The sequence below is a fragment of the Solea senegalensis genome, linkage group LG19 (assembly GCF_019176455.1).
Source record: "Solea senegalensis isolate Sse05_10M linkage group LG19, IFAPA_SoseM_1, whole genome shotgun sequence".
NCBI lineage: Eukaryota > Metazoa > Chordata > Actinopteri > Pleuronectiformes > Soleidae > Solea > Solea senegalensis.
In genome coordinates this window covers 12784625-12807130 of record NC_058038.1, presented here as the reverse complement: position 1 = coordinate 12807130, position 22506 = coordinate 12784625, and the positions used below count along the sequence as shown (strand labels likewise).

At 41.6% G+C, this 22506-nt stretch overlaps 1 protein-coding gene across 6 annotated transcripts; it reads left to right on the top strand.

The window, feature by feature from the left end:
* Window positions 1–1529: 1529 nt before the first annotated feature.
* Window positions 1530–22435, top strand: arhgap17b (Rho GTPase activating protein 17b). Of its 6 annotated transcripts, none has more exons than XM_044051429.1 (21): window positions 1530–1933; window positions 6262–6301; window positions 11033–11137; window positions 12336–12412; window positions 13161–13272; window positions 13458–13534; window positions 13652–13754; window positions 14080–14148; window positions 14279–14360; window positions 14497–14624; window positions 15188–15299; window positions 15385–15466; window positions 15619–15699; window positions 16229–16342; window positions 16449–16540; window positions 16712–16850; window positions 17653–17946; window positions 18559–18680; window positions 18762–19157; window positions 20352–20388; window positions 21196–22435. In XM_044051429.1, the coding sequence occupies exons 1-20, from the start codon at window positions 1881–1883 to the stop codon at window positions 20357–20359; spliced, it is 2286 nt and encodes a 761-aa protein (XP_043907364.1). In that variant the 5' UTR covers window positions 1530–1880; the 3' UTR covers window positions 20360–20388; window positions 21196–22435. The 6 variants fall into 6 exon arrangements, with proteins under 6 accessions (XP_043907364.1, XP_043907363.1, XP_043907366.1 ...); XM_044051428.1 differs by having other exon boundaries at window positions 20352–20392; XM_044051431.1 differs by having other exon boundaries at window positions 20352–20398; window positions 21196–21259.
* The last annotated feature ends 71 nt before the right edge of the window (window positions 22436–22506 follow it).

Here is a 22506-nt window from a genome sequence, read left to right as displayed (position 1 = left end):
ATCTCTACTACTAGTACTAACCATATCCTTACACTAATTCTAACCTTAAACCCAGTATTAAGCATCAAAAGGTTCTTTAAAGTTGCAAGGACTTGCTAAAATGTCAAATGTCTTCATAATGTCAAAATGTCCTCAAAGGATGTGAGACACAGTTTGCCCTCATGGCATAGCCCCTTACCCTAACCTTAACCATCACAACTAAATACCTAAACCTAACCCTAAACTACATCCAGTCCAAACTCTAATCCTAAAACCAAGTGTTAACCCTCGAAAAACACTTTAAAGGGGTGACAGAAGGACCAGTGAGGACCAGCCAAAATGTCCTCACTCCCTGTGGTATCTAAGTTTTAAGATACTGATACAAGAACACACATGTATTTCATTCACTGGAATGATATTGTTATCACACAGTTTCATTGACTTTAAAAACAATTTGAAGACACATTTTGAAGAATAGACTTCCACAATGCTGGAGCTCAAACCCTGGAAGAAAACCTGGCACAAAACAACACAAAAAGCCAAAGAATAACACGCCAGTACACAGACTTGCACTCAAAATGTCAGAGTCCATGCGCAGTTGGCTCCTCCCAGTAGACTTCAGGAGTAAAACAACCTCAACATTTATGTTTCAGTTGTGCAACAAGACATGATGAAAGCTTGATATAGAGTTGGATGGTGAGGGAGAGAGAGAGTGAGGGAGAGAGAAGAAGGAGAATGGAGACTGAAAACTTAGTTTGGTATGAAATGAGAGTTAAGACGCAAGCAGCCAGACATCGAACTGTTTGACCCTTGTAATACTGAGGCCAGATAAGGCAGAGGAATGCCCTTTGTCTGAACAGGCATGGTGGATTATCTTTAGCTGTTATGAGCTTCATAAACACTGAACTGTAACAGTGTCACGCTTGGTGTTACAGTAAGATAGATAGATAGATAGATAGATAGATAGATAGATAGATAGATAGATAGATAGATAGATGAAATGACAGTCCTTTTGACAAGTGGCAGAGGGAGGTGTACAAGATGGCTGAGTTCCATTTAGCTGCATGCTGACTTACATGAAGTGTGTTATCACCAACACCTGTCCCCTTTCCGGTACTAAAACCAAGTCCAAGTGTTTGTGGTTCCATTAATAGCCACAAGGTGGCAGCAGATCATTGTAAAGCGTGACTGCTCATCATGAGTTGACCTCCAATCAGTCCGGAGACTTAAATTACCTGCAGTGGTTGAAGAGTTTTGGGCATGAATAATTATTTTCCTTTTTTTTGCTGCTGCTGCTGCTACTGCTGAATAATGTGTGCTGTCTCGAAAGAACATGCGATTGTTTGTTTGTTTTGTTGTTGTTTGAAGAAGTGTAAATGTACATCTGTGATATTTCACATACTCAGCCTAACTTTCATTTTTGTAGTTTTTAATCACACCATAAAACTAATACGAATGTGACTTTGCCATGACTTAAACAGACCAAGTCTATGCTTTTCTTTTCTTTTTCTTTTTTTTGCTCCGGTATCACATGTCACCGTACAGTGGGGAAGTAAAAGCACTTCCTTCTTTCCACCGCTGGCCTCACAGAAGCCAGTCAAGTCTCAAAGAGCGGCTCATATTCGTGGCGATGGGGACCCTGAGGCTCGTCACGGGCTCTTTTATTATTTCTGGCTTTTAAAAGCGTCCGTGTCATCGGGTTCAATCAAACAAGGGGGGAGACGAAGTGAGAAAGCGCTCAGTCTCAGTGAGGGAAGAGAGAAGTGGACGGAGCGCAGCACATTTCTCGCGCTATGGCTGCGACGTAGCGCAACTTTTGGATGACTGGAAGACTCTGCGCGCGTCGGTGAAGCAGCGTTAACTTTTACTGACTTTGTAAGAAACGAGAGGAGATCACAGACATGAAGAAGCAGTTTAACCGCATGAGGCAACTTGCCAACCAGACTGTGGGAAGGTGGGTGTTTGTTTGTTTGTTCGAACATTGTTGGGTCTGTTGTCTCACATATGAAGCTGATGATATGCACTATAACGTCAACTGTAGCGCGCGCGTGTGTGTGTGTGTGTGTGTGTGTTGAACTCCTCCATTGTCATCCGCTTTCTTGTTGTGGGCGGTGTCTGAAGGGCTGAGCCATGTTTGTGCAACTTTTTAGGAAAAAGTAAAGATTAGTTTTTGCAATTTGGTGACGTCAAGCAACATTTTCGGTGTCATTACATTCTCTTTAATTAAAATGAAACCTAATCTTACTAATTGCCTTTTGTAAATCAGTGCTTGTTTTAATGCTGCCATTATATTTAGGGCTGCAGATTTGGAAAAAGAAAAGTTAAAGCTGCAGAGCTTTATATTTGCAAACCTGGAATGTGTAGACATTTTTGAATTTTTAGAACATTTGCCAATGAATGTCCTGTAGAGGAGGACTCAATTAAACATCAAGCTCTTCAAGATGTCACCTGCAGATGTCACGTTTTATTTGACCAAAGGTCTAATAGCCAAAGTTTATTTAGCTTTAAAAGCTGTACATTCTCACTTTTGAGAAAAGGGACAAGATCATTACGTGATTTATTTGCTGGATTTTGACTAACTGATTTTCTCTTTCTTTACTTTAAATACTCCCCTTTAGCTTTGATATTCTTTTGTGAGTTTTATATCTGAAGTTTTGTCTCTGTAACGATGTGTACTGTTTGTGTATCTTAACCAGGAGTTCTTATTGTGTCTCAATAGCACCTTCCTGGCTAAATAAAGGATAAATAGATACATTTGTATCTCTGTAGCTCAGTATACTTAGAGGTTGGAATTACAATACAATCCTCTGCCCACAAATCTGTGTAACTCTGTTGACATATGTGTCCAAGCAGATGATCAGTTTATATTGTGGGACTACTATTTTTACATATAAGATAATACGATCTTACACCGCCTCTTCTCTTCACCTCCATCAGGAGTCTTCACTGAGACGGTGTCTCCTGTTATTACTGCCTTAATGGCGTCCTCATAATGTTCCTTTTTTTGAAAAGACTTCCTGACCAAAACCCCTGTAGGCACACGCGTGGGATTCCTCGCATACATTCCACCTTATGTTGTGTAAGAGCAGTAAAACTCTGCTGAGCAGAATGACGGCTTGCTTACTGAGAGGTGGAAGTGTTTGCGGGCACACACCCTCTCTGGATTACTGCTGGACAGAGTTTAAAAATGCCTGAAATCCTCTGGTGCCATTTGTAGCGCCGCATGACTCACAGACGCTGGGAGTTCGAGAAGAAAATGGGGAATAATGCAGCGATAGTTTGCCAAAGACGTCCTTAATTAACCTAGATAACAGTTTCATGACACAGCAGGGAAAATACACAATCAACTTGCATCTTAAAGTTACAGAAGATTATATTTTGAACGTGTGTTACTGGACCTTTTGCCTGTGTTTGGGGTTTGTTTTCCACTACGTCATGTGTTTTGTGGATTATTATTAATCCAAATTAATCTTAGATGAATAATATAAACTTTACGCTGCCGTAGAATGAGAATGACTTGTGTCCGGTGAATATTTCTCCCCCATGGCAGTTTGTGATGTGGTTTTCTGTTCAGCACAGAAATATCCAGACTTAGGGGGGGAGTTGTTGAAGTGTGAGGACTGGTGACATCAAAGAGGACTGTTTTTAAAAAAAGAGGAATCATTTTGATTTGATTTAACTTTAACCATCACATACTGAGTGCTTGGAGACAGCCATTTAATTTCAACAAAGTTGAATAACACTTTGATTTGGGTCAATAACAGTAAAATGATGATTAAATGCAGAGTTTTTAGCCTTTAGACATTTGCAGTACAAGTCCATGTACTGGTGTGTTCCTCTCTGGCTTTTTGTGCTGTTTTGTGCCAGGTTTTCTTCCAGGGTTTGAGCTCCAGCATTGTGGAAGTCTATTCTTAGAACAATAGCTGCTGGCCAGAGCCGAGCTGTGTTCCAGTCGAATCAATGCAAATTCAGTATTGATAGGAATCTTAAGATTGCTCATGAAGCTTTTTCCATCAGAGGCGAGGCTGTGTAATGCGATCATGTGGATGAGAGCGTGGCAGTTCTGGCAGCAGATCGTGTCTAATGCCATCACTGACTGCTTCTCAGACTGCTACTATCAAGCTGGGACTTTTGACTTTGCCAAATAGATAGTCTAAATGCTGTATTTGCCATTTTAGAGCGTTATTCTAGTGCTCAGACATTTTTGGTGTGACACATAAGGTGCAGCATCACATTTCTAATTGCCTTTATCGGCTTTAAAATGTCTCCTCGATTAGTGTCTGCCCTGGGTTATTGTAATGCCTTGTATGATCTGGAAAGGCACACAAGGTCACACTGCTGACAGTGCAGATCAAAACAAAAACCCAACCCCTGTGGGTGAAGGCGCTGCCTGTACAGCTCGAGAAACAGGATTGAGTCGAAGCACAGATCTCGATCTGGACGGCTACTAAAAAAGATTTTCTGCTCTATTGAAGGTTTATAAGAGCAAAATAATCTCTAAAGGAGGAGGTTTGGAACAACCTTGGGCTGGCAGTCTGAAAAAACTGAGAAATGTGGGGAAGCTGGCCTGGCGCGGCATGACGCTTATGATTAGTGGCCAAGCAGTTCAGACTTAGCATATTCTCAGCATATTTTAGGTGTCTTTTTTTTTTTTTTTGCAAAGTACTAGTTTGCTTGAACAGAGAGACATCCTTTTGTTCGCTCTGTTATAAAAACTTGTGGCATGATGGCTGCTCTTCTGCACGATCAGTGTAATGGTTCAGTTAAAATGTCTACTCCTGGTACAAGCTCGAGGCAGCTGAGTGCAGCCAAAAGTCATTTTCAGCCAACACTAAAGGGTATTTCGGGCAGTGAGGTAAGCCTGTGACACGTGAGGATATTATTCCTGCATCTTTCACCAGTATTAGGTAATAACTCTTTTGTGGGAGAGGGTTAATTGATCCCTGTGAGAGTTTAATCTATAGCGTGGTGTGTCTGCACTGGTAGAGCGAGGGAAGAGGTCCTGAGGGGTTTGTGAGTGGAGATGTAATACGTGTGCATGCTGCTGTGTGTGTGGTCTGTGGATTTGCTGAATATTGATAGGTTCTGTGAGCTCGGTTTCAGGGCCCTTAAGCTCAGTAATATTCAAACCAAAAAAATGATGTCTTAGAAGTCACATTTGAAGGAGAGGATGTTTTTTCAGACACTGTGGAGGTGATCTTGATGCCACAGTCATGTTCTGCAGACTCTGCTACAAAGTGTGGTGTTTGTGTGTGTGTGTGTGTGTGTGTGTGTGTGTTTTGGCCTGTTTCAGTCATCAACAAGCCCCTTGGCAACACCCACCCTCCTCCACACAAACATACACACCTTCTGCTGTTGCCATAACAAACCAGGTGCAGATGACACAATAGGAAGTGAGCGTTCAGCACGGTGAAGGAATCTGCCGAGTTCATGGAGAGAGAAAAAAGGCAACAGCCCTTAGCAGTGATGGGCTTTGGGACACATTTGAATTGTAAACAATTGTGACATCATTGTATTGTGGATTTAAGCATATGTTGTATATGCTCAGTGTGTCATTGCTGCAGGGACACAGTGCAGACAGGTAGGGCTGGATAGACTTCTTTGCTTCAGTGTGAAGGTCTCCCTTGGCTGTTCTTCTATTTGTCCAGGAAACATTGTGCCGTGCTGAAGTTTGTTTCTCCGATATAGATGTTCTTATGAACTGTATTCTTACTTACCAAATAAAGATGCTTTGGTTCTTGTAGCCTTAGCATAAGGCTGTAGAAGCTTTGCTTTATGGAGGCCGTCATTTTGGTCTGCCGTGTTTCTGCAGCAGACCGAATGGCCCAACCAGCCAGAACATCCATTTTGCACTTTGAAGCAGAAGCTCTACCTTCATAAAAAAAGAGAAAAAGAAAGTGAAAAGTGGTGAGCAGTGGTATTCTACTTAAATGATCCATCCATTCATCCATCATCTTTACCAGTCTTCCTTTTAGGATTGCTGGGGAGATGTAGAAGACTTCAGTCCATTACAGGGCTGACTCCGAGATAAACAACAGCTATCCATACTTACTGTACATTCACACTCTCCATGTCTTTGGAAAGCCAAAAAAGAAAAGCATGCAGATGCAGGGGATCATGCAAACACTAGACACTACAGTTACTTACATGTTCGTGGATTGCATAATATTGCTGAGATTTGTATGGTGACGTGTCTTAATCCTTTCATACCTAAAAAAAAAAGTATTTGTATTTTTATTCTTCTATTTACTGACCTCATCTTCGATGTGTTTCTCTCAACAGGGCCGAGAAAACTGAGGTGCTGAGTGATGACCTCCTGCAGGTACATACAATATTCTCCATTATAACTGCATGTGCATTTGACAAACGGTGTTTGTGTTTGAATGGTCCAAATATGTAATGTATTTGGTATTTCACAAAATGCATCAATATGCTTGAATAAGGAATCTCCCAAACCATGAGCCTTTTGGAATGGAGGTGTAACGGTGTGTCTTTTTTTTAAGTCGACCTGTTGGTGTTTTTGTCTCATTCTTGGATTTGTGCTCCTGTATGTGGAATAAATTGTATTATTTTCTCTCTGTATTGGTGCTATCTAAGAATGTCCATTTATATCAAACCATTAAAACTGCACTGGACTGGGAGCTGACTGCATTGTTTCTACAGTTTTGCCCCGAATCACTGACACCGAGTGTTTACAAGTCAGTTTGACTTTATGATTTATTATCTGTGGGTGTTGTGTTCACCGTCTAACCCAGTCTGTCTCAGAAGACTGTGTCTCGGCGCAAAAACAATCCCCTTTTAGAACTTGTTTTCTAAAATGCAGAAGTTATAGTGCTGCTGGCGTTCCCAGTTCTCTGTTAAAGCCATCATGGCAAAGCGAGTCACTCTGCCGTCATGGAGTATTGGTAGTGGAGCATTACTACATTACAGGGGAGTCGTTCATTCAGTCATTCCTCGCCAGCTCAGAGGTTTGGCAGTGGAGGAAAAGTCCCTCATGGTTTTCCACTCAAGGCAAACCCTGGCAATGTTCTGTTGTTCGCAATTACACTGATGATGGACATAGTATGGGGTGTGTTGGGGGATGGGAGTTTGCAGTTTGAAGGGAAACAGATCACTGGTAGGAAAAGGTGATTAAGTTCAAGACTAAGTGAGTGAGAAAGAGCATGTTTACAGGAAAAATAAGCTTTTGTTAGGGTGGAGGTGAGAGAGTGAAGGGAAAGGCTTTCCAGGACTTTCTTTTCGTCATGTCAGTTTTATGGCGAGCAGTAATGAACTATGAACCCCATGTGGTTAACACACAGTGACACACAGCCCTTGACGAGCAATCCAAATTGTATTTCTTATTAAATTTGTACAAGGGAGTTCTGTTGTAATCAAACGCTCTCGCTACATGTATGTTTGCTTCGTAAGTGGAAAGAGTTCAAATGACCTATATACATTTATAGTATATCAGTGTCCTGATAACATGGAGTGCTAACTGACCCAACCCTTCACGAGAATGCTTTCAGCTTTCACTCATCTTTGGTCCTTGTCCTGAGCGACAGGAGCTTTGTGCTGCGTTAGACATTCCTTTAGCTCCAGCTCTCAGAGAGGAATGTGATTGTCGGGTGATCGGCAAAAGGGGACGTGGCTTGGATTTCTTTTGGCACAACAGCTCGAGCTCCAATCTGCCAGTGAGAAAACATGTTTTTTAGAAATAACAGAGGAATGTGATGTTGTCACTCAAGATTATTACAGTATTCCAGATATGCTCCCAGATTAGTCATCTTGATAAAAAAAACTCTTCTTCCCAGAGTTTACTGATTCATGTACCGGTGAATCATCAGCACTCTAATTTTAATCACAGTTGCTGGAAAACATGTGCAGAGAGAAAGAATAATGTTCACTTTCACCCTTCCAAAAACACTCACACACCCCCTTCTCCAACATGAAATTTGACTCTCCCATGTTGTCAAAGTAGCCCCCCCCCCCAATTTTTCCATATTCCTTTTCTTTAGCTGAGGCATTTATCTTGTTTGGACACGTTCCTGCTGCAGTGGGAAAAGTGAGGAGGCTGTCAGACTGGATGGTAATGCTGCCTCATATTATCAGGGACATCTCAGTATTTCCACGGATACAAGGATACACACTGGGCTGTTATTGTTGTGCTCGAGTACATGCGCTATGTGTGAAGACTGCTGTGGTCCATTAAAGGAAGATTTTGGCCAATTTGTTTTGCCGTCTTTTTTCTCAGAGTTACACGAGAGGATTAATCCCTTTGAGACTGTCAGCTGGTTGTGTTAGTTTAATGACTATAACTGAGGGAGACCACTACCTGTTTTGAAACAATAACCCTGTGATGTGTTCAGCCAAGCAGAGAAGGAAAGGATATATCTGGCACCACCCGTGTGTTGCCTGTTATTGTTTATTATTTGTCACTAATGGATCACTGAAGCTGTCCCTATAAAGTACAAATGGACAGACGACACAAGAGAACAACTTCTTATGATCCCACACTGCTTCCAGTTATCAAAGGTCGTAGGTCTTTTGTTGTTGTTTGGTTGAGAGACCCCTAGTGGCAGAAATCATACACTGTGCATTTAAAGTTGGCCTTTGTAGAAAGCCAACTGTGCTAAGTTCTGTCAAGTAAAACTTGGCGGGTATTGCGTCATATACTAATAAGCATATTTTCCAAAATGTCAAAGTATCAATTTTAGAAAAGAAAAATGACTTGCCTGCCTCATGTATGTGAGCGCAGTGGTATGTTTTCACAGTGAACATGGCCTGTGGAAGTGGCACGGTGGAGCCCTATGTGAAATCCCTTCATATCCCTGCCGGCAGCAGCCGTACTGTCCACACACCCATCAGTTTACCAGCTATTCAGTCAGCAAAAGCAGCTCAATGCCAGAAAACAAATCTGCGCCCGCCTGTTTCCTCTGTGACTCACTGAACGTTCCACATTTTCTGCTGTGGAAGGTCATAGGTCGTCAGCTCACGCTCTTCAATGCTTTCATTGCGGTCTGAAAAAAAAAACAAGATGGCAGTGACTGGCTTGTAAACCTTTGGATATAGAATATAACTGGACATACAACAGTAGAGGATTGTCTCGAACACATGCAGTAATAACAGTGTGTGCGTGTGTGTGTGTGTGTGTGCCTTCAGTTTTTCAGCCAGTTTCTGTTTGTGTTTCCTTAACTGAGTTCCTCCCCGAGGCCAGAACTCTTTGCACGTGTTATTATGCTCAGAGTTTTAAATAATTACATCTAAAAAGCAGCGAACAAGCCACAATAGTGAAAGATAACTTAGGGACGTTACAAATTTAAATTGTCCGAAGCAGACATGGTGATAATCATTCCAGTGAGATGTGCTGTGTGTTGGCAAGAATCTGGTGATGTGATCCTGATACAAGGATGAAGATACAGTACATTACGGTATATTGTGATACCATAAGCAGGGCAATATATGACAATTTTCATAGTAAAAATACCAATGTTAATAACATAATATAATAATATACAGTTTCTCAAACTCAAATTGAGCCACTGAGCATTGAGTCTGGTCACGAGGGGCCTGGTGAAGTGAAAAAATTATATCACCATAATATGATTTTGGAATAACAATATTTTTGATGATATTTAATAGAATTCCAAAACAAAATATGTTTTAATATGGGACGATATATAACTCAAAGTAAAAATGTATTGATGTAAAATGAAAAACATACAGAAATAACTCATTATAAATTGATATGAAGTGGTGGGCCATAGGGAAAAATAAATAAATGCAGCACAAAACACTATTTTTAGTGTCTTAATATTTTTTACACTCCTATCAGTGAGTGCCCCAAAGGTATTTTTTTGTGGCCTTTTGCATGGACACAGACAATGTGATCACCCAGTGAGTCCTCGCCACCCACACTGCAGTCATCGGTTCTTATTCTTTCCTTTTTTGGCTCAGAGGTTTCAAAGTCTGGATCCAATCGAGTCGTCACCAGATAGAGCTCGACTTCCATGCATTAATCAGAGCTGGGGATCAGCTGAATGGTGAGCGAATCAATTGGATCCAGGCAAAGAAGCCAAGTCCAGCTGTGGTCTGGCATGGAAGCAGTGGCTGCAGGAAAGAGGGAGAGGAAGAAAAGTACAGTCGTGTGTGAGCAGGAGCTTTATACGTCGTAAAGAGAAGAGCAAATTAGTGAGGAAGGGAAAAGTTAAGGAAGAAATGTAGGAGCAAGATGGGAGATCAGATGACAGATGAGAGGCCTTCACATGTTGTAATGTGTTTACAGTGAAATGGGAAGAGGAAGTGAATACATGAGAGGCTGTTCGTTGGACTCACTTATGCTACTACAACAGGAGTCATTATGTCACATTCATTTCATTTATAAAATGAACATTTGTTGGCCTTGTACAAAATCCTCTTGCTGTTGTTTGTTTTTAATATCCCAACATATTGACCATAAATTGTGACTTTTTAATACCTCAAACTTTTAGAAGATTTTTTTTTTAAAAAAAACGATCTAATGTTGAGCTACATATGGAAATCTACTGTCGGAGATTTTTTTTCTAGTGTCAGCTGACCATGCAACAGGGAACAGGAACTGATATGCAAACTCTCGCTAGTGGGGCATTTGATCCTCAAATGGAACAGTCCATCAGTCGGTTATTTACTTGCCATGACTCATTGCACTTGAATGTCAGTGCTACCGGTTGTAACCCTGGAAAACATTGAAAAAAAACTTTTGAACACTAATATTCATATACTGTATATATATTTATATACTCATAAATCAATACTCAAATAAACAAAAGTTCAGTAGACAGAGATACAGTATGTCCTGTTAGTATAGTGTAGTAATACAATTTGGTCACATGACAGCTATTGGGAAAAAACAAAAGGTATTTTTTGAGCGGGATGGAAAGTTTTGAGGCAATTCAAATGTGTCATATCTGTGTTTTTATTTGTAGCCCTTACTTGATTTGCTTCTGTTCAGCGGGGAAACGGGAATGTGTCCTGACAAGACGATCACTGACGTTTCATGTACCCTGTTTCACCTGATGTGGTTTGATTTTCACAGATCGAGAGGCGGATGGAGTTGGTGCGTTTGGTGTTGCACAACACGCACAAGAGGCTGGTGTCCTGTCTGCAGGGTCAACTCGGCACTGACACGGAAAAGAGACACGTGAGAAGTGGATCTTTTTTGTTTTTCATTAACTGTAAAGAAGAGTGAAGCTTATTAAAGTTCATCTGTGAGGCTCACAGAGGGATGCTGGTGTGGCATGTACACAGCACAGAGAATGACACACTGTGACACCAATGTCAGGTTCACAAGGACCTGCTATCATCTGCTATGAGCACATTGCATCTCTTCTTGCATAACACACAGATATGAGCAGGAGAAAAATATTCACTCCTGGTCACGAGCCAGCGTCTTCTCACACACACATGCAGAGACTCACACACTGTTAGACAGACCTGTTTTTTTTATGTTTATGTATTTGTCAGATTCTGTGATCATTGGCATTTGAATTGGTATGATGAGACTGGAAGTTGGTCTTATATTTTAGCAAACTGCAAATAGATTAAACGTCTTTAATAAACCTTTTCACAGCAGATGTTTGTCGATTACATTAATTATGGTTCCACTCCAGTGTTTTGAGGGAGACAGGGCTGTGTTATTGTTCAAGTGTAACAGTAGATAACACTAAATATATTTATATTATAAGTTTTTTAAGTTCAGGTTAAGTTTTTTCAGTTATAAGTTTTTTTTCAAGTTTCTCTGATTTCTCAGCTTCTTAAATGTGAATATTCTCTGGTTTATTTGCTCCATAATAACAAAGAAATCAGTAAAACTGAATCATTTTGGTTTGTGGACCAAACAAGACAACAATTGCTCAATTAAACGAGAAAATAATCGACAGATTAGTTGCAGCCCTGTACTGCACATCTGAAGGATTCATCGTTTATTGTGAATTTGTCACTTTAATTTCTTGTATAAATATTGTATAGATATTAGAATAGGAGTAAAAGATAGTATAGATATATAGAAACTAGGCTGAATGTCCCCATGTCCCTTGAGTTCATGGCCCTCAAAGTCTCTTAAAATGCCCCTGGAAGTGAGCAGTTGCTACAAATTCTGTGTGGTGCATTTCAGTGAGTTATTGTTGGGTAATTCTCGTTGTATTGAGGTTGCACCTATCAAATAAACATCATTAAAAAGAACAACAACAACAATAATAATAATAAAGGACTTTTTCGCCACACTTTTGCCAACAGCAAATCAGAAAAGCAAACATGGCGGAACAAACGGCCAGTGTGTTTGTATTGTCTGTAATATTTCCCACATTTATTTAAGTGACGTGATTTTTTTTCTTTTGCAGAAAAAGCTGCCCCTCACGACGTTGTCCCAGGCCATGGAGGAAGGAGGTGGTCAACTGGGAGACGAGAGTCTGATTGGGTGAGAGCGGAAATTGAACTTTTAACAATTTATTGCGTGCGAGTGCTGTTTCGGCAGCTTTTAAACCACACAGACCACAAGTTGAGTACCCTGGATAGTACAGTAGCTCAGAACAGACAAACTTCATACTCGGAAGGGTCTTTTATTTTTATTACCTGAAGTCCACTGTAAATTGTTCTACATTCTGCACAAGGGAAGGGGTTTTAAGAGGCTTTTGTGCTCATGTGGTTTTGTTTACAAATGTTTCCTTTGAGGTATTTTGGTTGTATGTATGTCATTCTCATTGTTTAGTGCTTTGGCCTATATCTGCCTTTGTGCAGCGTTTTAATGTCACTGTTTTCTACTTGTTTCTATGTGCCATTATCTGTGTTTATGTTGTGCTTGAATACAATTTCTATAGCGACTGCATTACTTCTTTACTTTAATGTGTGTTTCACTTGGTCACATACACACACTTCCCATATGTGGTTATATGCTTTGCTATATACTCACTCTTTTGTCTCGGGTCAGTCATTCTTTAGGCACATGAGTAATAAAGAGAAGAAATGGGGATTAAAATACATATACAAAATACAGTAAATCTTGCATTACATTATTTATATCTTTGAATTAAGGCCTCAGATATTCACAAATGAGCTCTGTAACGTGATTTGTAAATGAATGAATGAATCATCTAGATGCTACAAAATCTTTATATTTTCTCCAAAACAGTGACAACTGTCATGTTTGTGTACATTCCTGTCAACAGCAAGATGATGGGTGTGTGTGGGGAGGCAGAGAACAGGTTGGCCTCTGAGCTGATGCAGCATGAAGTGCAGCTCGAGAGAGACGTCCTGGAACCTCTTAACCAGCTGGCAGAGGTACAGACACATCTTATTTCACACATCATAAGTCATGTTATAGCCTTTATAACCATGATTTATATTGAAGGACAAACTCATTTCTGTTGAGCAAGGCCTTTGTCATTTTTTTACGTGTTTGATTACTATTTTTGCATAAAATTTACTGTGAAAAATGTTCAGAGTTCTTAATGTTTTTGCTACAGGTGGAGATTCCCAATATACTCAAACAGAGGAAGCAACTCGCCAAGCTGGTTCTAGACTTTGACTCCGCCAAGACGAGGTAGACATTCTGCTTTTAGTGTCACTTTGTGTTGTTTTGCGTTTTAATATTTAAAGTGATGTGCATCATTTTGTAGTGTGCGTGTTTAAATACCTTTAATAACACCTTGGCCTGCAGGTGGTACCAGGCAGCGAAGTCCAACAACCCAGCCATGGCAGCTAAGGCGGATTCTCTCAAGGATGAGATGGACGAGGCTCTGAATAAAGTAGAAATATGCAAGGTAGATATTGTGTCAGATTTGGTCTGTACTACACAGTTCATTTCACTCCTCAAAGTGTTTGTTAATATAGTAATGGTGTGAGAGTAGGTTTAGATATGATGCTGTATTTGTAGTGTTTAATGGAGACATGTTAGAACTGAATTAAACGGCACATTCCAGCCAGGTCCTCCTCATCAGGTTATGATGTGGTGTAATTAAGTAGCTGAACAAAGGAGGTCTTGTATGTTGCAGGAGCACTTTGTGAGGCGCATGTCATTAAAGGTCATTGCTTTGTCCTCTGAAGTTCAAGTGTCTTAATGAAGGTTTATGTTCTTTTCCTTCACAGGACCAGCTCTCCGCAGATATGTACAACTTTGCTTCCAAAGAGGGAGAGTACGCACGGTATTATGTCCTTGTGAGTGCACCCGGAACTAAAATGGGCATTTATATGAATAAATATGTTCCTCTATAACCGCATAACTAATCGCACGCTACTCTGTGTTCCGTAACTGTGACCCTGTGTTATGTTTGTCTTAATGCACCAGTTATTAGAGGCCCAGGCTGAATACCACAGGAGTTCTCTGGCAGCTCTGGAGGCCATGATACCAGCAATCCAAATCCAGCAAGGTGAACAGCCAAATCATATATGAATCTAAACAAATACAAAATAATTACTATTAAAAGCTCTGTTTTAAAGACTAGGCGTGAGGAAAGTCGGACATGTTAGAACACCGTCAAACACACTGATGTATTTCTCACCCAGACTCGTGGATGGAGAAGCCGGCGTTCGGCACAGCTCTGGACGAGCACCTGAAGAGGAGTTCCCGTGACATCGCTCTGCCTATCGAGGCCTGCGTCATGATGCTGCTGGAAACTGGCATGAAAGAGGAGGTACACGCAAAAATCATGCTGAGAGAAACTTTGCCAAAGTAGGGAAAAGTTGAGGTTAATTGATCAGAAATTTGAAGGTAGACGTTTACTGTTAAAACTGCTCCACTGTGTCAGAACTTCTCTCTAGAAATGATGGCACACATGGTTCTGTTAGACTTTGCATGGCAGGGACAAGCTTGTGTTTGTGTGTTCTTGTATTTGTGCCTTTGTGAAGACCAAATAAAAGGGTAAGGGGCTAGGGAATACATTGTGTCTTTGCATGTCCTCAGTAAGAATGCTGCACAAACGTGTGTGTGTGTGTGTGTGCGAGTGCGCCAAGGCATCTGTTACCCATTAGCATGTTCACTCGCTAACTCTTTAGAAGTAACCCTATTACTAGATACTAGGTAGATGAAGGAGGTAGAAGGAAGATAATTCTTGCAATATATCTGTCTGATACTCCGAGCCAAATGTCTCTTGTTAGAAAGTATTCCACTTCAGACTTTGGCTTATTTTTAGGATGGAAGCACCTGTAAATGTTTAAAAGGCACAATTCAGTAGTTTTGTCTTTGTTGTCCTTGCAGGGACTCTTCAGAATAGCTGCCGGAGCCTCAAAGCTGAAGAAGCTCAAAGCCGCACTCGACTGTTCCACCTCGCAGCTTGAAGAATTTTACTCTGACCCTCATGCTGTCGCTGGTACCCTTGCTACAAATACACAAAAAAAAATGTGACACAATCCGGTCTCAATCGTTTCTCTCATAGCTGTTCTCTTAACGCACAGGAGCGCTGAAGTCCTACCTCAGGGAACTTCCTGAACCTCTAATGACGTTTGGCCTGTACGACGAGTGGCATAATGCTTCCAAGTAAGAGGACAAACACACAAACTCCAACACAGCCCTGTTAATATCAAATAAAACACCAGTAAACGCATACCTGAAGCAGCGTGTGTGTGTGCTCGCAGGCTGCTTTAAATGTTCGGGTAGTTACACAGTAGAATGTGTGTGTCTGGTTTCAGTGTGTCGGACCCTGACAAAAGGCTTCAGGCCCTGTGGGTGGCATGTGACCACTTGCCAAAAACCAACAAAGCCAACCTCAGGTAAGAGCGTCTGGAGTTCTGTTCTATTCCAACATTCTGAAGCTACAGTCTCTTTAAAACTGTAAAACATTTTGTAGACATTCTATAAACTTAATTGTTATATAAAAGATGTCAAGGTGTGCGTGGGTTTTCCCCGAGCTCTCAAGATTCCTCCCACAGTCCAAAAACGTGCAGATTTGGGGATTAGGTAAATTGGTCACTCTAAATTGACAGTAGGTGCGAGTGTGCGAGTGGGGGGTTGTTTGTCTCTATGTGTGGCCCTGTGATGGACTGGTGACCTGTCCTGAGTGTACCCCGCCTCTCGCCCTGTGTCAGCTGGGATTGGCACCAGGATAAAGCGGTAGAAGATGAATGAATGAATGAAGATGTTCAACATACAGTAGAGACAGCTTATCCTGAAAGAAAATGTGTTTTAGAAGGACAGACGTGATCAACATTCTCACTGCAGGCTCAGGTCCACAGCCATCATACAATAAATACAACTACCGCCTTGGAGATTTCACACTTGTGACCAGTGTCTCTCTTGCAGGTATCTGGTTAAGTTTCTTGCTAAACTGGCTCAGGACAGTGACATTAATAAAATGACTCCCAGCAACATCGCCATTGTCCTTGGACCCAACCTGCTCTGGGCGAAGGCAGAGGGGTAAAAAAAAAAAAGCTTGTGCACTTTTCACGTGATTCTCTTGAGTACAACGTTGCTCAGATCTGACGAGGCTCTGTCTTTCTCGTCTGTCTGTGGTTGTATTCAGGACACTGGCAGAGATGGCAGCAGCTACATCGGTCCATGTCGTAGCCATCATTGAGCCAATTATCCAGCATGCTGATTGGTTCTTCCCTGAAGGTAAAATGTCTGTCTATTGTATCATTTTATTTAACTGTACAATATATTACCGACCACCTGTAATGTTAGACTTTTGAATGCAGAAATGTCTGTAAATACAGCTGTAGGGCAGCGTTTAGCTGAAGGAAATGTTTCACATCCACATCCACTATTTGCTTCTTCCTCTTTCAGAGGTGGATTTCAACGTATCAGGCATGTTCGCCATGCCCACCCACCCAGCCACCCCAGATCCTGAATCCGGCCTGGATAGGAAGCGCCCTGGAAGCCTAGTGGGGCAGGACGGGGACAGTCACGCGCCCCGTAAAGACAGGTACCTGTCTCGCCCCAACCTCAGCCTCAGCCTGCCCCTCACCCTCCCGTCCCGCCCCAAGCCACTGAGCAGGCAGGAGTCGCGGGGCCCAGCCGTGTCCGCTCTCTATGTAGTGGCGGACGAGTCCATCACAGTCACTGAGACACCCACTGAAGATCTGCCCAGTCCAGACTTCAAAGCTGTGCCTTAGTAAAATGTAGCTCCCATTAATCCAGTTCCTGAAAAGTGAAAGAAGGGAATGATGTTTACTGTGATTTTCTTTTCCACCATATTCTGTTGATGTTCATGTGATTTTTAGCACCAGCGAATCAGTTTTTTTTTCCTTGAGGTTGGTGAAGAACATAAAGATAAACGCTCTCTTACATATTTCAGTTCATTACTGTTTGATGCCACTTTGTCTAGAATTATAATTCTCTAGTGCTTCTCTTGTGTACTCTTGTGTTATCTCTCTTATTTCCAATTAAAGCTTAGCTCTCAATGTAGGTTGCTGGTTTTTCTGTTTTGTGTGAGCTTCCTGTGTGGCACTTTGTTTGTATGGTGCAGCATCTGTCTCGTCTGTCCCAGCAGCAATGTCACACTTCAAAGCTGTTCTATTTAAAAAAGGTCACTGTCGTATGGTTTCATTTCTTTTTTGGGGGTTCTTCTTTCTGGTTTCATTGAACTCAGGAAGTTGTGTCTCTTTCTGTCTCTGGCACCATCTCTTTCGGTCTGTCTCTGCTCTCACTTTAATTCTCCCTGTTACTCTGTCTGATGGTGTCTGGTTTGTCCTCCTGAACTCTCTCCCCTCTCCCCCCCTCCATAGCACTGTTAACAAACAGCCGGATCCCACTCCACGTAGACCCAGCGCTTTAAATAGAAAGCAGCCACATCTAACCTCACCCACCTTCCAACCCCCAATGCCCCTTCTGGAAGCCGGGGGTCCTACTCAGCCCGAGCTCCAGCCCCAGGCTCCGTCCCTGGCTGTAGAGGCTGAGCAGCCTGGCCTGAGTGGAGCTGGTAGTGCTGCTGCTGCTGCTGGCGGTGTTGGTGGTGGTGGGGTCCAGGTAGCCACAGTGCAACCTCAGATTGTAACCCAGCTCAGCGCAGAGGAGAGCAGGTAAGGGGCGCGCTGAGGTAGCAGCTATACTCCACCGCCTGCTCGCAGCCAATCAGCCAATCTGGAGCTCTACCACCCTTTTATGTTTGTCATGTCTCTGATTAGGCTTTGACTTCAACCATTCCCATACAAGAAATCCTGAAAGAGAATAATCATGTGAATAACACTGTACAATGGCCACAGCTTTATATCTGGCTTCATTTTTTACAAACTGTGAATGGAATGCAATGAAAATCACCCAATGCTTTGTCTACAGAACGTTTGTCCCTCCCCCCCACCCACCCGTGCCATTTGTGATCATTTAGCAAACAATTTTTTATTTTTTTTTGATGTCTAAATCAGCATGCTGCGTACAACCATTCATTCTTCTCTCTTCCAATCAAATTTATTTTCTGATCTTGCATCATTTCTTTCTACACTTGTCTGTCTGTTTTTGATTATTCTTCATGCAACAACCTTCAACTAATGTAATTCTCCTTAATGTGGAAATTGTGTGTAGTTTGTTTTTCTGTCACGCATGAGTTCTTACACCGATGTATCGCTCACGTGTCGAATGAAAAGTATAGATGGCATGTCGATGGATTAACATTTCGACTTATTGTATTTCTGCAGCCCGGCCCGCGAACACATGTCCACCCCTCCACCCCAGAGGAATGGTTCGGCCCATCTTACTGTCGGACCCCCTCAGTCACAGGGTGGGTCCAGGGGGCCTAGTCCACACATGGTCCGCAGGGGTAAGAGAATGTGCAATCTCATATCACCAATATTAATTATTAATAAAAACATGTAGAATAATTGTTGTTTTTCCTCTAAAGGAACAAAAAAACAGGCACCAGCTCCGCCAAAGCAGGCCAGCCCATTCTCCTCCCAGCACAGTAACACCCATTATCCACCCATAATGCCACGACGCCACTCCGGCAAAGACAGCCCAATCCACGCCCCGAGCCACCCACCTCCACAGCCTCCACAGCCCCATCAGGCCCAGGGGGAGTCGGAGCCTTCACCCCCCAGCACTCCCACCCCTCCTGGCACTCCACCTCATGATGGACCCCACTCCGGTCTGCCGACTTCCTACCACTCTGGGTCCCTCCCTCGCCCCTCTAGGCCAGCACCAAAGCCACGACCCCGACCCAACATGCCGCCGCCCCCTCAACCTGCAGCCAATGACAGTGGAAATGGCCTCTTTAACTCAGCGTCCAAGATTATAACGGGTAAGACAATTGTCCTTTTGTGCTTCATAAATCCTGTTTTTCAAGAGTTATAAAGTAATTACACAGTAATTACACAGGGCCGTAACGGTTAATAGACTATTGATTGATTTCTAAATGAATGAGGATTCATTACATTTGAATAATTTTGTTATTTTTTACATATATATCATCATTTTGAGCTTTAGGAAACACCATTTCAAACAATTATCAAGAAAAATAATCCAGAGCTTAATCGTTAGTTGCAGCTGTAATGTAAAAAGCTGTGAAAGCCAAAATGTAGTTGACATCAAATTACTCAGTGGAGTAATGTAATAACTGTAATTATGTATGTGTGTTCTTGGTGTTTTTGTGCACAACATTTTTCCAGTGGAAACTCATCTGGCTCCTCGTCTGTCAGTGGTGAAAGAAGCACTGAGATACTTTTAGAAATTCCACTTCCATGTCATGCATAAACATCATAAATCATACAAAATTGCAAAACTAGTGACGCTAATTGAAAGAGGATGGATTTTACAATTATATTTCTTTATTATTTTCTTAATGTTTAAAAGCCACACATAATCAAGTGAAAGTGGCAACACAACAGAGTCGGTGTGCAAATTACTCCCTTACAAACATCAGCATTTAAGAGTTTACATAAGTAAAATATAACAATAAAATAGTAAATACGTTAGTATCAGTATCTACAACTAAGTCATTACTTTGTCAGCATAGTTAATGCATAATAATATTAATATTACTTTATATAGTGCTGGAAAACATGTGACTTGTGTAATAATAACATTATAATAGTGTTTGTTGACCATACTGACTCTGAACTCTGTGGACCTCGGCATGAAAGTGTGTACTTGTTTGTGCAATAACAATAGTATTGTATGTCGTGAACAGCCACTGAAGGTATAAAAAGGACGGGATTTCATCGATGTGGACCACAGTGTGTTTAATATACACCATGAGCTTCAGTGAAGTTGAACAACATCAAAACGTTTCTTTGTGCAGAAGTTTGAGTTGAAATCACTTGCCGCTCGTCTGCTGACACTTTATTCAGTATTGTCTGGTTTCAGCATCCCCTCATGGCACATGTGTATGTGCTGTAACCTCTCTGGCTTTGGTTTCACTTTCTCTTAAGTACCTCACACACTAAATGTACCTGTGGTGATCTGAAGCATGACAGGATATGTGTAAATATTGCAGATGTCTGAGCTGGCAGCCTGAGATGAGCTTTGCAAAGGCAGGTAATGGTAAGGGTGCGACTGGCTGATGCACTGGCTTCTCTGCCCACTGCATGTTTGTGTGTCTTTGTGGGGAAAGGAAAAAAAAAAAGCACTTTGCTGCCATCACTCCTACTGCATACATTGTCATGTGTATTTGTTTGCACTTGTTTGGCTTTTTAACACCACTGTCCGGCATCACTAACATGCTTAACAGTTTTCCGTAACATGCCCGTAGACATACTAAGCAGATTTTAAACGAACCATGTGCTGTTATTCTGTATGTGCACTCTCGTCCCTTCTGGAAGCAGTGATTATAGATTAAAGATTAACACACCAAGGATACAATCTCTCACAACTCCCTTCACCTCTGAAAATCCTATTTAACCGATATCAAATATAAAAACGAGAGCATCCTTTGTGTCTTATGGAGTGTGTTAAAGCGGCATGTAGTGTGTGCACTCTGCTGTTCGAAACAGTGCGTGTGTCAGTGTGTGGTTATGGATAAGATTGGTTTGTTGCCTTGAACTTAAAGGTCCAGTGTGTAAGAATGAGTGACATCTAGTGGTGAGGCTGCAGGTTGTAACAAAGGGGTGGGACTTATTTTGCTCATCCTGCACTATACCAAGCATGTCAAGGGAACTGGTTTGTTCATTCAGGCTGCTGTAGAAGCATGGCACTGCAAGATTTTTTATATTTACACATACTTTTGGGTTAGTACATTCAGTTTCTCCTAGTTCTAAATGTTACACACTGGACATTTAAGTTTAGAACACATCTAAATGGGTCTGTTCACTGATTGCTTTCCTATTAAATGTCCTGTACAGACGGAGGCCTCGTCCTGAAGGGGCTTGGACGAGCCCTCATCCCTGCGGTTATTGTGGATCAACAAGATGAGAGCTCTGCTGGTCAAGAGCCCAACTCCGACCCGGCGTCACCGACGAATCCTTACGCCGATACAGAGAGCACCGCGCTCTGAAAATAAGAGGGATCGCCGTCACCCTCCTGATTTGAATGTTTAGTATCAGTTCGCTCCCCATGCTTCTGCTTTCTAAGTAAATATGTCAAGCAGAAACATTGTCTTTTTACAGTGTTGGCTTAAACCACAAAACCCCTTTTGATTACTTTTGTATATGAGATTTCACAGTGAACAGCTTTTTTTTCTCTGGACTGCATACTGCTGGGTATTAAGAGATTGGACTATAGAACCTTGCAAGCCTCAGTGGGACACAAACATATAACCTCAAAAATATTCTATAGCAGCTGAACGCAAGAGTGCGGGTGAAGCTTTCTTCTGTACCCTAATATCTTGATATTGATTTTCTTTTCTTTTTCTCCTTTTTTTTTTTTTAACGTTAAAGATTCCGTGCTGACAGATCTGTGGTTCTGGTTTTGGCACCAGGTCTGACCTCATTGATCGTTCATTTATTCAGCAGCACAGCTGTATACAGTATGTGGAGCTTTTGTGAATGATCTATTTATCTTTGAAAAGATCCACATTCAGACACATTTCTGGCTAAGTGTGATGTTCAGCTGAGAGGGGTTTTTGAGTCACACATTTCAACACCAGAACATAAAAGACCAAAGACATGGCCAGGAGCCAAATGTGCTGCTTGATTTGTATTAAGGTTGTTAATGACCAAATGTTTTGTGCAATATAAAAAATGCAGTCAAGTCTTCCAATAGTGTCCCTGTCCTATAGGACACTTCAGGCTCTTTACTCTGCTTTCCTTTATTTCATTAAATAAATCTAGTGATCCTGTGGGGTATTGTTAAATTGAAACTGTTTTCCATCAGATCTTTTTTAGTCCAGCTGACTTGATTTAAGTTCAAAATAGATTAGGTTTTTATTGTAAAAAGGGATTGAACTGATTTTTATATCATATCTTGTAAATGATTACGCCCACTTGAGCTCAAAGCTTTGGCCAAATGCTGCCAAACAACGGAAATCTCCTTTTGTGTATCATTTTTACTTCAGCTGACAATCTTTACCTGGTTGTGGTATTTTTAAGCTCTTTGATTATGTTGCATCGTTACTCTTAATAATAAAATACTTCCAAATTTGTACAGTGTTGTAAATATCTTTTCAGCTTCACTCTCGTCAACATTTAATATCTAATGAATCCACCATGATTGAA

Coding starts and splice junctions, on each gene's coding strand:
- arhgap17b (XM_044051427.1), top strand. CDS start 1,881: ATGAAGAAGCAGTTTAACCGCATGAGGCAACTTGCCAACCAGACTGTG. Junction 13,755..14,079: donor ATAAAGTAGAAATATGCAAG/GTAGATATTGTG, acceptor TTTCCTTCACAG/GACCAGCTCTCCGCAGATAT. Junction 14,149..14,278: donor ACGCACGGTATTATGTCCTT/GTGAGTGCACCC, acceptor TTAATGCACCAG/TTATTAGAGGCCCAGGCTGA.